This window comes from Heteronotia binoei, chromosome 3 (genome assembly GCF_032191835.1).
Source record: "Heteronotia binoei isolate CCM8104 ecotype False Entrance Well chromosome 3, APGP_CSIRO_Hbin_v1, whole genome shotgun sequence".
Lineage (NCBI taxonomy): Eukaryota > Metazoa > Chordata > Lepidosauria > Squamata > Gekkonidae > Heteronotia > Heteronotia binoei.
In genome coordinates, this window is record NC_083225.1 from 131536369 (window position 1) to 131554375 (window position 18007).

The following is an 18007-nucleotide window of genomic DNA, read 5'->3' on the forward strand; positions in this document are numbered from 1 at the left end:
TCTTGTGGACTTGAAGCATTACTGAACCATTCTGGCAAAAGACAGAAAAAAATAGATTAGTTTTGTCCTGGACTCTGCTTATTTTATTTGTTAGATTTATATCCTGCCCTCCCTGCAAGCAAGCTCAGGGTGAGTAACAACAGAAAATTTTACATAAATATTAAAAACAATTATTACAATAAATTAATTAAAAACATTTTAAAAGATAGCAAAGCATACATTACTTATAAGAATTCCAACAAGCAAGAATCACAACAGAATGACAGTGACATCTCTTTACATTCTTGTTCAGTCACACAGTCGAGTTCAACTCTTTGCGACCCCCATGAACCAAGTCATGCCAGGCCTTCCTGTCTTCCACCATCCTCCTAAGTCTGCTTAAATTCATGTCCAGCCATCTCATCTTTTGCTGTCCCCTTCTTCTTTTGCCTTGTCTTTCCCAGCATCAGGATCTTCTCCCTTCTCATTTGGTGGCCAAAGTATTTGAGCTTCAGCATCTGACCTACGCAGATGTAACAGGGCAGTTATCAATGCTCAGCTTTCAACCTAGTATTAGGCCACATACCCTTCACGTGCAAAACATAACTGGGACAGACCTTCAGATTGTAAGGGCTGTCCTTCAGTCAAACACTTCAGCCCCCAGTGTTGGAAAGTTGCAACTACACCAACACACATCCACAGTATTCCAGTGTATTTCTCTTTTAGAACAGTGTATCAGAATAATATGTTTCTTTTGTATTGACATACTCTAATAAGGGTTTTGGGCTGTTTGTCTCATTACATATACTAACCCAACTTCCACTATATTTTAATGTAACCTTTTTTCTAATGGCAAACTAGAATGTATTTCTTTTTTAGAACAGTGTATCGAGTGGTAAAGCTGCAGTACTGCAGTCTGAACTCTTTGCTCACAACCCGAGTTCGATCCCAGCGGAAGCTGGTTCAGGTATCTGACTCAGGTTGACTCAGCCTTCCATCCTTCCGAGGTCGGTAAAATGAGTACCCAGCTTGCTGGGGGGGAAGTGTAGATGACTGGAGAAGGCAATGGCAAACCACCGTGCAAAAAGTCTGCCGTGGAAACGTTGTGAAAGCAATGTCACCCCAGAGTCGGAAATGACTGGTGCTTGCACAGGGGACTACCTTTACTTTTTATCAGAATATTGGGGGGGGGGGGTGTTGTATTTACATACTCAAATAAGGGATATTGGTTGTTTATCCTATTACATATACTAACCCATCTTTCACTATATTTTAATGCATTCTTTTTTTTCTAATGGCAAACTATAATGATGTTATAACCTCTTGAGAAACTAATGCCTTCTATTTAAACCCACAACAAAGCCAGAATGATACCCAGATTTATAGCACTTCACACCTACGACATCTATCTGCTTTTTATCACTCTCCACTGTTGTTTCAGCCCAGTTAACAACATTAACAGACCCCAATTTGTGATTCTTTTAATCTGCTAAAAACATTTCCATGACTCTACATACCAGCTCACTACCCACTTTCTATATAGGACTGCTTGCCATTCCATTTTTGTCTGATGAAGTCTGCTTAGAGCATACGAAAGCTAATATTCTGCATAAAACTTAGTTGGTTTTAAAGCTGCAACTTGTCTATTGTTTTGTTCTATACCTTGAATAATACTTCGTTGGTCTTAAAGGTGCCACTTTGTTCCACACCGGAGCTTGAACGAAATAACGATTGGACATAGCAAAGAATATAAGTATAGCATGCAATACATGGCTTGCAGGAATGAAATTCAGTTGTATTGGGGCTGATTTTTTTATCCCCTTAAGAAAATTATTTGTTTGAGCCTGCTTGAACCGCTCAGTACCTTCAGCCTTATAATTAATTGTGGTTTTATTTCACAGAACTGTTATACAAAATAACAAAGCTGTTCTCCTTGAGAAAAGCAGGACATAAATTTTCTACCTAAAAGCGAAAAGACTCTCAAGCTGTTAATAACATTCAAAATCAAATTCCTCCCGCTCAGCAGCCAACCCGTCCCTCACCTGCCCCACTTACAGACGCTTACTAGCCACGCCTCCTTTCCCCAGGACGCACCACCCCCTACAGACGCTTAAAGTGCCCCGCTACCCTCTGGGAGTTGTAGTCCTGAAACGGCTTCTTGCGTCAGAAAACAGAAGTCTCCGGAAACCTCATTTCCCACAGTCCATCTCTGCCAGCCCAGAGAGACCCACCAGCGCAGGATTATCTCTTCTCGAAGGCAGCCCCAAGCCGTAGAAAGACGTGCAGGCTGCAGCTGGGGTCTAATGAGGGAGTTGTAGAGGGGAAGCAATTAAAGCAGAAGTGGATTTCTTTCGGGCGGCAGCTTCTGCCCGCTCGGATCGAGCTACAAGGTGACAGGGTGTCCTGACTGTTCTTGTCTCTCTGTTGTCATCATCCTCGCCCACAACTTACTCTGAGACTTTGTCCGGCTTCCCCGAACGATTCCTCTCTTAGCATGAGTCTGTGGGCTCGTACGGGCATCTTGGGCGCTCTCGCTTGCTACGTGCACGGCAGGCGGAGAGCCCTGGCCGAATCCAGTGGCAAGTTCAGCCAACAGAGTGGCAAAGACCAGCTGCAACTGAAGCTGGTGCTGGTTCTCTTCCGGCACGGAGCACGCACGCCTCTCCGGGCCATCCCTGATGTAGAGCAGGTGAGCCCGGGCTGCTGGGATGGAATCAAACCCGACTGTGCTTTACAAAGTGGGACAGTGGCGGCACGGGAAGCGGAGACGAGAGGGGAAAGGGCAGCTGCATGACCCCGGGGAGGGGGGCGGGCCCCCCTTCACATCAACCGTAAAGGAGGACTCGGGGGGGGGGGGGATGTCGCTGCCCTGGTATCAGGTTATAATAGGCAGTGATCTTTTTTTAAAAAAGTGATCCTAACAAATAGCAGACCTTAACGTAGAGCTTTGGAGTGTTTAGAGCACTTCACTTACATGATCTCATTCATAGTTGTCAACCCGGTATTCTGTGGCAGTTATTTGTAAATTGCTTTTGTTCCCACTGCTGGGGAGAAAATGAAAGGTATAATCATCTGAAAAAAATGTGCATCATTTTGCAAACGTGAGGTGAAGATGAGAGCCAAGTTCTCTGGTGAGTTAAGGACAGAGGCCAGGTGTCAACTAGGGACTTACAGTTTCTAATGACAAGACTAGCTAGCTATCCCACCCCTTGAAGGGAATGCTGCAGTTTTTCAGGTGGGTTATAAAAGCAGGCTATTTAAAATGGCAGGCCTGGGCTGGCCTAACCAGAGCAGGTGGACTGCTTTGCTAGTGGATAAACATACAGAAAGTATGGAAACAACCCAACTTTACCCTGCATGTCTAGTCTTGTGTATTTCCTGTCAGGTCTGGAAACATAAGCTGCTGTAGAAAACACATTTTGGTGGTGGTGGGTAAAGTAACTGTGCAATATTGGTAACAGCCTGCAGTGGAAATACACATGAATTCATGTCAGACTAGGGCAAGGAAGGCCTGATTTCAAATTCACACTTGGCCATGAAGCATGCTGGATGACTTTTGACTAGTCACTAAGTCATCCTAATGTGTCTATTACATATTGCATCCTTATTTTGCTTTTCCATTAGGGTTTTGCCTCAGGTGACTCAGGATTCCTTATGATTGAGTGGGGGATCTGTACTCTTAACACTGCATCACGTCACTTTTTAACAAGGTTATTTTGAGGATAAAATTGTGTGTTTGTGTGTGTGTGTGTATATATATATATATATATATATATATATATATATATATATATATATATATATATATATATATATATATATATATATATATATATATATATATATATATATATATATATATATATATATATATATATATATATATATATATATATGCAAGCCATTTATGCAGCCCCAAACTCCTTCACGGAAGAGTAGGGGGAGGGAATCTTGTAAATACCTCATGACTATTTTATTTTTTTTATAAAACTGTTATGTATTTCATATTATTACCTAGAACAGCACTTATTTAAATTTGTTAATTTCTACAATAGAGACGGTACCTTACCTTCTGGTTTTCTCTACTGTACATGGTAGACTGTTCGGGACCAGGGGAAGGAAAGTATCAAGCTAGACTGAGAGTTTCTGATCCTCTTTTGATCTTCTTTTGATACATAAATATTGAACCTGTTGCCAAGGTTTTGCAGCTTCTGCTCACACAATTCCTGAGTTTTACTAAATTAAAAAACCATTTGTATGGGGTGGGGGGAGGTGGGAATAGCCTTTAGTTTCTAAGCACATACTGCCCCTGAATAGCCATGATTTATTAACAGCAGATGTATTTTCAAATATAAACACAGAGAGGAAAGGATGAATGACATTCCAAAGATGAAGAAAGCTCTATTGAATCATTCAATCATTCAATGAAATGTTGTTAGCCGCCCTGAGCCGCCTAGGCGGGGAGGGCGGGATATAAAATTTATTATTATTATTATTCACGTTTAAGCATTCTCTGCAGTGTTTCAAAGGCAAGTATTCAGCACATGGACTTCTGTAGCTGAATGCAAAGGAGTCCAACATTTAAATCAGTGGAGAAGACCCATCTCTGAAGTTGCTGATGTTCTTGTTCTCTTTGCATGACTAGAATAATTAAGAGAGCAATTCTAAGCAGGTCTAATCAAAATCCTACTGTGGCTGGTTCAATGGGACCTGCTATGAAGAAAACATTCTTAGGAATTTATTTTATTTTTATTTTATTTTATTTTTAGTCCGCCCTTCCCATAGAACAGGCTCAGGGTGGGTTACATCATAAAAACAGTCAACAGTAAAAACAATAAAAGACCAGTTTAAAATATATAAAATCTAAAATTAGACTAAGATGGCAGATTTTGCCTCCCAGATGTGAGCTATTGTCCAGGTCCAGCAGATCTTGTAACGCTGGGTTGGAATGAGGGGGGGAGGTGACACCCACTGAGGAATGGGGGGGGGGGGAGGTAACAAGTGATGCCCACTGGGGAATGGCCAATGTGCAGTATTTCAGCCAGGACTTTCTCTAATGGTTATGATTTAGCACAACTTTCAGACATTATGTTGTATGTTTCAAAATGCTAATCCTTATGTCTTATATATTTTGCATCAGCACAGCCTGCCTGTTAAACTAGATACAACTGTGTAATCCAGGGGTCCCCCGTGTGGTATCCACCAATACTTTTCCTGGTGCCCACCAAGGGTTTATAGAAAATGGACAAGGCCAGCAGGCCTTCTGATTGGCTGTGCAGATTTTTTAAAATGTTGCTTTGACAGCATCTGCCACCATAGTATAACTGTCTTCACTGCATGGCTGACGGTTAAGCTGTGTGCATGCAAGAAAATATTTTTAAAACACAGTTTATTTGTAAAGACATCCTGTTAAACAGAGCTTCTGCCTGAAATGTTGGAAGTGTTACTATTAGAATTAAGCATAATCTCACTCCCTGACCTTTTGTGGTTTGCTTCATTTCCCACAGCAGCCACTTTACGCTAGTGCCCAACATTTGATGTCAGAATTTCAAAGGTACCTAAAGGCTTAAAAAGATCAGGGACCTTGGTGTATTCTGTAACTGCCTAAGCCTATTGAGAATTAGCTTTCTCTAAGCCCATTAACAAAAAACTAATTCTGCATAGGAATGGTCAGCCGACCTGTTTTCTTTAGCTATTTGGAGTGTCTATGTTTTTAAAGAGCCACTCCCCTGTTGTTGTTGTTGAACAGGTAGAATGGAATCCTACACTGTTGGAGATCCCGGCTGAAACAGAGCTTGATTATTCAGTAACTGATCTAGCTGGAGGTCCACAGCCTTATTCTCCTTATGAAGACCAATACAGAAATGTTGTGCTGAAGGTGAGAGACCACTTTGAGTGTGTGCACTTTGCTTCACCGGTGTGCTACTTAACACAATTGAAGACAACTTCTCTACTTTCAGGGTGGTGTGATTGCTGGGCAGTTGACCAGAGTGGGCATGCAGCAGATGTTTGCCCTGGGGGAACGGTTGAGGAAGCGTTATATTGAAGACATTGCTTTCCTCTCTCCATCATTCAAGCCTTCAGAGGTCTTGTGAGTCTCTTCTTATGCCAGTCTATTTCCTAACTGCTTCCCATTAAGAACCTCAGCGAACTTCCTGCAAGATCTTAACTGGTCTCCTCTCACACAACAGTACTGCAGTGCGTTCTTTGCCTTCCAACTTGCACAGATGCAGGCATCAAGTCCTGTGTGTTTCTAAGAGAATCTTACAGAGTGATATTGATAGCAGTTGTCCAGAGCTGGTGGTTACCCATAGTCTCCTCAAGTCCATTAGAGACTCTCCCCCTGCCCATTAGCGTGTATGGGAACAGACAGTCACATGTTTTCTCCACTTCATAGGCTATCTTCTGTCTTTCAGTGTTCGTTCTACTAATATTTTTCGGAATCTGGAATCCACACGATGTTTGCTAGCGGGGCTCTTCCAGCAACAGAAAGAAGGTTAGAAATAAAGCTTCTGTTCTTAGTCCTGCCTTTGTTTCTCCTGTCATAGATCCTTGTGGCACCAGTGTTCTTTGAACATCTCTCCTTCCCCCCCCACATCAGTTCCTACACTGGTGATTTTTTTAGACTGCATCTGCACTGTAAATGAGGAACTGACATTTTATGAGTATGACAAGAATTTCTGTAATAGTTGCCTAGGCCATCGGTTGTAAAGGAGCTGTGACTTGCAGTATTCATAGTGTAGACATGTTTTGTATTTTGCTAACTAACCCTGAAAGAGTGTCCTCCCCTTGATACTCCCCTGGAGCGGCAATCCTGGTGTGATTAAGAACAGGATTAACAGTTTCAGAAATGAGCAAAGGCTGTTAAGTAACTCATCAAGCTTTTTTTTCTGTACTGAAAGAAACCCAGCTTAGAACCTAACTGTCAGGCAGAAGTTGGTGAGCCCAAGTTTTGAATCTGGAGAAGCAAAGTAGTCTCTGTTTACCTTCTAGCAATATAAATGAGGATTTATAACAGGATTTATTATTACATGAAGAGACTCCCACTGGGTTGAGATGGTTATCATAAGGATAAGGTCAAACCGATGGAAATGGTGGTTCATTTCATTTTATGATTCATTTGATTTCTGACCTGGTTCAAGAGGTGTTAAACTCACTGGGAGTCTTCAGCAAGCTCTCTTCCACCTGCCGTCCAAGCAGTGTTCCCTCTAAGCTGAGTTAGTGTGAGCTAGCTCACAGTATTTTAGCTGCCAGCTCACACATTTGTCATAGCTCAGGAAAAATGGCCCCAGAGCAAACTTATTTATGCAGTAGCTCACAACTTTAATACAAGTAGCTCACAAAGTAGAATTTTTGCTCACATGACTCCACAGCATAGAGTATAGCCCCCAAGGTAGATGAAGATTGGATTTGGAACATCCAAGTTATAGCCCCTCAAATCAGGTGCCCCCAGGAAAGCACAGCTTCAGCTCTCACTTACAACTTGTGATGCAGAATGGAAGCTCCATGATCAGCTCCCAGAGCTGCCAATCAAGCTATAGGCAACTGTTAAGGATATTTCTAGGAAGTCCATCCCCAGCGTTGCCTAGCAGTTGATTGAATCAGTGCCAGGCTGTCTGGAAAAACAAACTGCAAAGGTTAAACAAATGAAGCACCGTAGTCAGAAGCAGTTCAAAACAATCCATAAATTGGCCCAATTCATGGTTCGGTTTGTGCCCATGTCTAGGTTATCATATATATACAATATGAAAAAGTCTATATTGCCATGAGGTATGTTAAAGCACATATTAATGTTGGCATATTTTGCTTCATACTTACTACTGTGGGCTCTGTCTCTTGTAGAGGCTTGACAGCATACAAAGCACATAGGAAGTTCCCTTTAAACAAACCAGGGTAGATGGAATGGTTGAGTTATGCTACATCCCAAAAACCCAAATTGAGCCCGTGGCTTGTAACAATCATTAAATTAGTATGAAGTTCAATATGTCATAATTACTTTCACTTTATTGCACTGAGACAAATATTATATTATACAGGGCCTATTACCATTGTCACAGATGAATCAAAGTCTGAAGTCCTCTATCCTAATCCAGAGAGCTGCCAGCGCCTAAAACAGAAAAGCAGGTAAACTGCCATAAAGCTGCTGAGTGCATTGGTGCCACTGTGTTATGGTGTTTGAACTGTTATGTAAATATACATTTTTAATCCCACCCCTTCCTCCAGGAAGCTGAGCATATGTATCACTTTTCCTGTCCTCTACTCCTCAACAACCCTGTGGTCAGCTAGGCTGAGCATGCGTGACTGTGGGGCCAGGACCTATCAGCATGTTTGTAAGCCACATTTGGTTTGTCCTGGAATAAACAGGCAGTTGCACCTAGTGACTAGAATTGGTTTAAGAGAAGCCATGTTGGATCAGGCCAATAGCCCATCCAGTTCAACACTGTGTCACACAGTGGCCAAAAAACCCAGGTGACATCAGGAGATCCATCAGTTGGGCCAGGACACTAGAAGCCCTCACACTGTTGCCCCTCCCAAGCACAAAGAATACAGAGCATCACTTGCACCAGACAGAGTTCCAACAATACCCTGTGGCCAATAGCCACTGATGGACCTCTGCTCTGTATGTTTATCTAATCCCCTCTTGAAGCTGGCCATGCTTGTAGCCGCCATTACAACCTGTGGCAGTGAATTCCACACTAATCACCCTTTGGGTGAAGTACTTGCCTTTATCCATTCTAACCTGACTGTTTATTGTGGCATGTCCTGTCAAAAGCAATATTACTTATTTTAGAAACACATCCCCCCCCCGCATGTATGCACTTGATCCACTGTACAGTTTCAATGAGAGTGCTTCTGTACTCTGGCTGCTGGAGTGTATTCTTCTCTGAAGCAAGTCCTGCTTTGCCTCCTGCATTCTGTGTAAAATATAAGCAACCCCAAAAGCCTTTGAGAATGTCCATGCCAGATTCTGCCGTAGCCTCAAATAATACTATGTGGGAGGACTTCAGAATGGAGGAGTTGCCCTATAAGACACTAAAGGGGGAGGGAAGCTAAGTTGTTCCTATTCTCTACGCAAAAAAGGCAAAAATCTGGGCATAATTTGCACTTCTCATATTCACTTTGGTAGGTAGGCAGGAAAGGAAAGGTCCCCTCTGCAAGCACCAATCGTTTCCAACTCTGGGGTGACGTTGGTTTCACGTTTTCACGGCAGACTTTTTACGGGATGGTTTCCATTGCCTTCCCCAGTCTTTTACACTTTCCCCCCAGGCAAGCTGGGTACTCATTTTACCGACCTCAGAAGGATGGAAGGCTGAGTCAACTTTGGGCCAGCTACCTGAATCCAGCTTCCGCCAGAATCGAACTCAGGTCGTGAGCAGAGAGTTCAGACCACAGTACTGCAGTACTGCTTCTTTACCACTCTGTGCCACGGGACCGTTTTTGTTGAATGGTTATAAAACTCATTTTCACTTATAGTCATCTACTAGTCCAGTTGCGATCTCTTTATATTTCAGGGAGTGGATGTTTGCTGTAGCATCTTTTAGGAGTAAGTTGATGTAAGTTTAAAAAAATCTATCTACTGCTGGATCACCCCAGTGGGGGTGCTAAACTCCAGCAGCATTGCCCAAATGATCCAAGCAATACCAAAATTTTAAAACTTCAGTGGCAGGGAGAAAGCAAACTCTGGCTCCTTCATTTCTTGTCTAAACTAATGTCTTCCACTCCCATGACAACTTTTTTTGTAGTGCCCTGAAGATTTTTCTTTTCTTTACTAGAAAGAGGATGGCTACCGTGTGTTTACAGCCAGGCATCTCTAATGATCTGAAGACAATTAAAGAAAAGGTGGGAATCAACAGTGAGAAGCAAGTGGATTTTTTTGTCCTTCTTGACAACATGTTTGCAGAACAGGTATGCAGCACCTTCCTAGAAAGAGGATAGTAATTGCCAGGGGCGTAGACTTTTCAATTTCTCAGGGGTAGGGCTGGGGCCCAGCCAGAGGCATTTGATCCAGTGACATCATAGGGAGGAGCCAGTGACATCACAGGAAGAGGCCTTCATTATCACTACCTATGAATTTAAAGAGAAGCTCCCTCCCTATAAATTTAGAGAGCACCGCCCCCCCTCCAACAATGCCCATGGACTGGGCCAACCCAGGAAAAAGTGGAAGTTTGCCAGTGGTTATAATGGTATCTCAAAGGTCTCTTGCTGTGTCCTGTTTTTGAAATTCACTTTTAGAATGGTTACTTTAAGATCTGCATAGAACAAACCAATGGTCAGAAATTTGACAGTAAAAGGCAATACAGAAAAGCTTTAGGGGAACAGTTTATAAGTTTCCCTGGACGTTCACTTACAGGTGTCTTGTTTCTGCCTCATTAATAATGTATGATTGTACTGAAATTAACAAAACTATGGCATCACAGATACCTTTGTTTGATAAATTCATGGGTCTCTGACCCAGGGCAGAATACAAAACAGTTTCTGGGTGCTCAATTTCTGAGCAATGTGCAAAGTTCAGAGTTAGTGGCAATGTTCTTCTCACTTCAAACTCATATCCTACAAAGTGAGTGCAAGTACATTTGGGGGCAATTCAGAACAGTGCCATGGCCCATGGCCCATGACCCCATACCACCTAGGATTTTATATACCTTGGCCTCTTAGAACACTGTTTTGAAATTCCACCTTAAAAACACAGATATTCAGAATAAATCATTAATAAAAATCACATGATTCAATTTATGAGAAATGACTGCATTCCTGTGCATGGTATATTTCTGCTCTTTAGGTTCAACTTGCAAAACACATTGGGCTTCAACAAATGATCTTCAGACAGCTGAAATACAACTTTAACTTTTAATTAACAATGCAAACTGTTTCTTTAGAAATTACACTACAATCATATATTCTCCCAATCCTGTTACCCCTTCTGCTCCCACCCCTGCAGTTGCCATGTGCTGCATGATTTGTGGTAAACCTTAAAGATTGCTTCATCTAAGTACAATCGATCTCTATAGGGAGTAATGGAGTGTCTAGCAGACATTTCCCTCCCCCCCCCTGTTTTCTGATGACCCTGAAGCAGGGGGAGGGCCTCCAAACTGGGAGATCCCCTACCCCCAACTGGGGATTGGCAACCCTATGCCTAGGTGGTGAACAATTGTCAATACATAACTACTTGACCAAGTCTTTAAGAGTGTAGTCATTTTGGGGGGTGGAAATAGGCTTGCTGGTGCCATTAGTTTTCAAAAGGATCTGGTTCAGCACCCACTTAAATGAATGTAAACAATCACAGGCTTGAAGAAGACACAAAATATCTATCTGCCAAAAGAACCTCCAAATACTATAGCAATATGTATGCAACATAGCAATACAGTGTTATACTTCCCCCAGTTTCTTCTGCAATCATTAACTAGTTGAACAAAGTTTTGAGTCCAGTATCACCTTTAAAACCAACAAAGTTTTATTCTGAGTATTACCCAGAAACATTATCAAGCTCTGACTTTCTTTTTTTCAGCCTAGAGGAAAAAACATGGAGTAGGGGGCTACTGCTTCACACACAGGATTCTTGTCTTTGAAGATTATCTCTCCTTCTTGAAAATCTAAACTCAAAGAAGTTTGTCACTATGCCTGGCATTGGTTGATTGGTTGCTGAGCCCTGAAGTCCTGTACTGATTGCCCGGCGGGGCTGAGCCCCCCCTGAAAAATTCAGCGGGGGCCAATGTCCCGGAGGCCCCCCCCCCTAGTTTGCGTCTATGGTAATTGCAAGCATGTGGAAGAAACCTCATTGAAGGCAGGTTTAAATACCATTTGGCTGAATGATGCTCATAATGGAAAATGGCCTGTGCAGAAGGCTGACAGAGGAGCTCATAACATGGGGAAAACTGCTGCTCTCCTCCTCCATCTTAATTTCTTCAGAATTCACCACTCTCAATGCTTTAGTCATAACCTCTTTAAACTTGGTTAAAGCAAGCATTATATACATTTAGATCAGATTGTGCCTGTCTTGTTCATCTCTCTCTTTCCACCCTCTATTTTATCCCCATTGTCAACTTTCTCTCAAGGGATGCTCATGAAACTCTCTGCAAATGGCTGTAGTGCCTATATAAATAAAATTATATTCCTTCCCCGTCTCCCCCCCCCCCGCCCCCTGTACAGTGGTTCTTCAGAGATATGATTCTTGCAGCATAGAACCAGATCACACAGAGGGATTTCCCATGCAGCAACTGTGTAAATGGGCTCAGTCATGTAATTCTGTTAACAGATTCTAGTGGATTTCTTCAGAGACTAGTTATATTAATGCACCAGATCCATAAAGATCATGTACTCTAAGCAGGAGTCAGCCTGGATCATTTAAGCATCACAAGTTGAGATATTAGCATTAGGGACTCCTAAACAAAATGGTTTCCTTTTCTCCACATACATACACAGCTTTGGCATTTTTAAAAAAGTATTTTAGGCCAGAAAAAATTATTGTGTCAAAACACTTTGGGGAGTGACTGTAACAGAAACAAAGGGAATATGGCCCTGTTCAAGTAAGTCATCTTTTCTATGTGGATTCGTATGCCCAAAATCCTTCATGTAAGTATTGGCCAGGCCTGTGCACCTAACCCTTCTCCAGCATAAACTGTAAGTACAACTCAACACTCCCATTGCTGTCAGAGAAAAGTCAGTTAACAGCAGGCAAACTTTCAGAGAAACTTGTCTACCATTACTTGCCTCATTTAGAAGTCAAATATGCTTCTAAAAACAAACCAGACATAGTTTGAAATGTATCCTTGTAGTACACTCTACACGCTGGACCCGATGTTGGTAGATCCCAGGAGGGTGCTTCACCTTTTATCAAAAGAACACTGATAAGTGTATTCTCAATTTTCACATTTTTCTCTCTCCAGGATTTCCCTACATCCTACTGCTGCCTTCCTGATCAAGTCATACTTGCTTTAACCTTAACAAAACTCTACTTCTTTGGCTTATGTACCAGTGATATCTTTTTGCAGGGCAAGCTGTTCATACTAATAGTAAATATGGAAGAAAATGATACCAGTGCTGACACATTCAGGAAACATGCTGCGTAGTTCAGGGTTCTGCAGATCTGGCAGCCACAGCCCCACGATGACAAAATTTCCTTGTGGCACTTGGGAGTTCCATTGTAGCTCCAATCCCATCCTGGACCATCTGGATGCAATCATGGGTCAACTCACCTGAAGGCCACTTGAAAGAAGCAAAGGAGCACACCTGGAGAGATGCAGTTCGGTTGGGCATCAGCTGAGAGTCAGAAAGGGGATGTCTGCAGCCAGGTGCAAAGGCTGGACTGGGGGAGAAGTGTAAAAATCATTTTCTTTTACATTCTTTTAAAATGATTAAAAAGGTAAAGGTAGTCCCTTGTGCAAGCTACAGTTGTTTCCGACTCTGGGGTGATGTCACATCACAGTGTTTTCATGGCAGACTTTTTTAACGGGGTGGTTTGCCATTGCCTTCCCCAGTCATCTACACTTTACCCCCAGCAAGCTGGGTACTCATTTTACTGACCTCGGAGGGCTGGAAGGCTGAGTCAGCCTTGAGCAGGCTATGTGAACCCAGCTTCCGCCAGGATCAAACTTAGGTCATGAGCAGAGCTTGGACTGCAATACTGCAGTTTACCATTCTGTTGATCTATGCTCAACAGGTTTTTTTCTGAATAAAACTACAGGGGCTCACCCACAATTCTAAAGATAAGGCTATGAAACTGGAATTCCCACCTACCCAATTCCAGTAAAACTCCTGGGATTACATAGATTTTAAGGGTTATTTTGTGCATGCATTTCTGTTCATTGACACTTTCTACTTCTCTCTTTGTGCACCACCTTCCATCTAAATCTAGATTGTAAGCTTCCTGAGGAAGAGACCTGTCCTTTCTGCTGACATTTACACTGAAAGGAATTGTGCATTTGTGTTGTGATTTATGAGATGGTTTCTGTAAACAAACGTAAGAGCAGGGAAAATGCATAAAGTTTTTAGGAAACTAATTTCTTCGTAAACTTGTCAAAAGGAATATGTAGGATTCTTAATACTGCACTGCCATAATCACTCCAGTTGAAGTCCATTGAGATCAGTGGGCTTAGACTTAGGTAAATCTGCACTGTCACAAAGACCACCCCCTGGTCTCTTTGTCAACCCAGCCCTGTACGTTTACTTGGAAGTCAATTAAACCCAGTACACCTTTGCTCCTAAGTACACATGCTTACTGTTTCAGTTTGCAGCTTTCTTTTGGCAGATCTTCCCAGAATTGTATTAATCTCTTTTCTAAAGTACATAATCAAGAAAGAAGCCTAACCAAGAAGTATTTGGATAGCAAATTGTCTGCCCCCTCCCAATCCATTCCCCTGGTTGGAGGGAAGTCTGAAAATGAATGTGCACACGTGCACAACAGAAGTTGTTTCACTACTAAATATTAGGGGTATCTCGAGAAGGGTGAAAAATGAATCTGGCTCCTAAACTCAGTTTGTCAAGATTTGGTTCCGGTTAGACACTGATGTTAAGATACCTGATTATGGTCTGTGCTTGGATGGTGAACTGCTTGCAAGATATATTAATTCACACACTGCTATCTTTTCAGGCACACAATCTGCCTAGCTGCCCTCTTCTGAAAAATTTCCTGCAAATAATTGAACAAAGGGCCATTGATTCACTCCTTTATGTCACAGAATACAATTTAAGGTGAGCAGCCCTTACTCTGGAGTGGCAGTTGTATGCAGAGAGGGTGGGATGAATGCTGGTGAGCGAGACTGGTATCCTGATTTCTGCTAATCAAGCACAGCTTCATTTTAGTATTTAGAATACAGGCACCTCACTTAAGCCAGTAGTTTTCTAGTGTGATACTCAACCATAAATTCAAGTCTTAATATAAGCATATGTGTTCCTAACTATCCTGTTTACCTAGGGAAACTCTTCAGATGTCTGTTGGTCCTCTTCTTTATGAACTTCAAAAGAACATTAGAGAGGCAATAGAGCCTTCCTCTGCCAACATCAAAGCCAGGTAAATCCTTATCTTATAAGAAACAACTTGGCCCCATCATGGATCAAAAAGTCCACAAAATGGGTCCAATTCCAGATACAAGTTACTCCTGCATACAGAGAGGAGTCTTCAGCTTTGCAGAAAACTCCAGTGTATTTTAAGTCAATGGAATGCTAACAATCCTAAGCCAGGTAATGGTTGTACATGCACCAGTTCAAATAATACTCAACCATTATTTTTAAAGGCTGTTCACAAGATACTGTCTCATAGGAACTGGGATGTCATGGCAACCCTTCTCAGCATAAACATCCCCACCTCATATTGTATTTTGGGGAAACTGACCTTAAGAGTTTACTTTCCTCTCCAAACAGATGGCAGGTGAGTCACTTAGTGCTCAAGAAAAGAGGATACTACCTGTACAGCTGTTTCAATGAAGCAAGCAAGGTGAAGGCCTTAGCAATCCAGAATCTCCTGCACCTAGTGGCCACTAGGGGAAGGGGCTGCGTGATAAAGCTGAGAAATAGAGGTTTTGCTCTTTAGCTCCTGTGTGATTGAGCAAGCTTTGCAAAGAAAGCTGTTATGCAGAAGGAAACAGAGAGGGAGGAGATGACAGCCAGTTGCTCGGGGGCCTGATTGGAGCCCTCCAGGGGCCTGATTTGGCCTCCGCGCTGCATGTTTGACACCCCTGCTCTAGTTTCTTCCTGTCCTTTACATCAGGTTATGCATAACCAAATGCATCAGATTGGCACAGACCAATCCATTAAGAACATACAATATATGCCAGGGAAAGAATTGTAGAAATGGGACTAAAGCAACTGGATACACACAAAGTTCGACAATAAAAAAAGTATTGTAAAGATGGAGTGCATTAGACCTTTGCTTTCTGATAAAAACTGTTGGAGAGATCTGGCAAAACCATCCTACTTCAGATATTTGTAATATTAGATAAACCTAAGTTACTCACAAGTGGCTTCTACCTGATTAAACATCAGTACGAGAAGAAACAGTGATGACCACCTCAACTGTTTTTGTTAATATCAGAATACTACATGTAAATAAAGCTGAGATGACCAAAGGCTAACACCCAGAATGTGTGTGTGTGTGTGTGTTGGTGGTAACAGCTTCGGTTGTGCTCATGTAGTTTCCTCTCCCCCCTTTAGAAAGCTGATTCTGTATGCTGTTCATGATGTTACCCTCTTGCCACTATTGATGGCTCTAGGAAGCTTCAACTACAAGTGGCCTCCATATGCTTCAGATGTGACACTGGAACTCTACCAGCATACCAAGGGCTGGTTGATACGACTGTCTTATAATGGAGAGGTAAGGAATCCACATTGATGTACAAGCACATTACCTTGGTGGATGTGCAGAATGCAAGCTCTGGCTTGTGCTTCATGTGAATATCAAGTAGTATAACAAGTCAAGCTGCCTGCTCAAGTTAGCACATGGGGCCTTAGTACTACTTTGCTTTGGGTTCTCTCAGCTGTCTCAATATGTTCTGGAAATGCTTCAAACATGTTGCTTAAGCTTCATTTTCTCTCTGCAGGAACTGACTGCAAGAGACTGCAGAGCTGGTCTCTGCCCCTTGGAAGATTTTCTGAATGCTATTTCACATTACAGCACAAATCCGGAGGAATACAATCTGCTTTGCTCCAAGTCTGTAAATGGATGACTAGAATTATATTCTTAACTACATACATTTCTAAATATATAATGAAAATAAGGCCTGTTATCTCTCAACATTTCAAGTGGCACATCCGTAGAATGTTTTCTACCGGAACTGAGGAAATACTAATCCATTTTGGAAACAGATTTATCTTGATGAAAAGATGTCTAAGACTCCATAGCATCTTCATAGCCATATTACAGCTACCCAACAGAAGCTGATGGAGTACATAATTCTGCTTGCTTGAAGGGAATCAGAGGTGCCTTAAACATCAGCTGTCTTTTTTTTTAAGCTCCTGCACTTTTTTGGCCTTTTCAGAAGTTTTAGATACTTTTTTAGTGAAGATAGATTTATATTGAATCTAGTCCTAGTCTTTGTGTATTATTTCTCCACAAAAAACTGAATACAAACACCCAGAGAACAAGAATAATATGAACACTTTAAAAAGGAGAACTACCATCAGCTCTTGGCAAATGCTCAAACTCCAGGGTTTTTGTCCACTGTGTGGCAAAACTACCTAGACTCACCATACTGTGTAGTTCATAACAGCGTCCTCATACAGGACCACTTCTGTGGAAAAGGACATACACTAATGCTGAATTTTCCAGCATTACTTTGGAATTTAATGTACAAAATTCCACACAAAGTGTGTTCCCCTTTCTGTTAACTTCAAAACTAGTCACACAGACCAATAAGAATATGTACCATGTTTGGTTCCAGACCCCTTCAGTCATGTTTCAGAAGTTCTAGAAGAACATATTAATTTACCATACAAAAGGAAATGGCTCAGCCAAGTAACATCACCGTTCCTTGACACAGACTAGAACAGACTTTGAAGAGATAACAAGAAAAATGCTCACAGAGCTGTTTTAAGATTAGCATTGGAATGTAGCACAATTAGCTAAAAGGCAACAAAATATGTAAAACAGCTGATGGGTACCTAGAAAGATGTTTTTACTTTTATCCAATTCTAGTGCTTGGTAGCAATTGAAGGTGAGACTGTGATTATTGCAAGGCAAAGGGGCATATGACTAACCCAAAGTTGTTAAGTCTGACAAATGAACTCAGTGGGAATTCCAAACAGCTTGTTCCTGTAGCAAAAGGCAGTGTTGTACATTTGGGACATACTGAATCAGAGCACAGGCCCAAGAGATGACAGTGCAAATAGCAATGGTACTGTTGTCTCTAAACATGGCATTACTCTTTGTACTAGGTTTGTGCAGAACTTCCCCATCCAGCCCACTTCCTTTTCATCCAAGAAGCAGTGTGGTAGTGCTTCCTTTGAAGAGCAAAAACTGCCCCTTAATATATCTCAGCTTATAAACTACTTTGAATGGTATTTTCAGGATTTTAAGATATCCCCTAGAAATTTTCAG

General features: G+C 41.9%; 1 protein-coding gene across 1 annotated transcript; it reads left to right on the forward strand.

Annotated features, from left to right (window-relative positions):
* Nucleotides 1–2144: 2144 nt before the first annotated feature.
* On the forward strand, nt 2145–16995 carry ACP6 (acid phosphatase 6, lysophosphatidic). The gene is made up of 10 exons (XM_060234446.1): nt 2145–2668; nt 5729–5857; nt 5940–6070; nt 6396–6475; nt 8016–8103; nt 9753–9885; nt 14567–14667; nt 14891–14986; nt 16126–16285; nt 16512–16995. Exons 1-10 carry the CDS (start codon nt 2474–2476, stop codon nt 16635–16637), a joined length of 1239 nt encoding a protein of 412 aa, XP_060090429.1. The 5' UTR covers nt 2145–2473; the 3' UTR covers nt 16638–16995.
* The last annotated feature ends 1012 nt before the right edge of the window (nt 16996–18007 follow it).

Bases quoted from the DNA above. Each gene is read 5' to 3' on its own strand.
- ACP6 (XM_060234446.1), top strand. From the start codon at position 2,474: ATGAGTCTGTGGGCTCGTACGGGCATCTTGGGCGCTCTCGCTTGCTAC. The intron at 8,104-9,752 runs GTAAACTGCCAT...TTTCTTTACTAG, and splicing joins CGCCTAAAACAGAAAAGCAG to AAAGAGGATGGCTACCGTGT. The intron at 14,987-16,125 runs GTAAATCCTTAT...TCCCCCCTTTAG, and splicing joins TCTGCCAACATCAAAGCCAG to AAAGCTGATTCTGTATGCTG.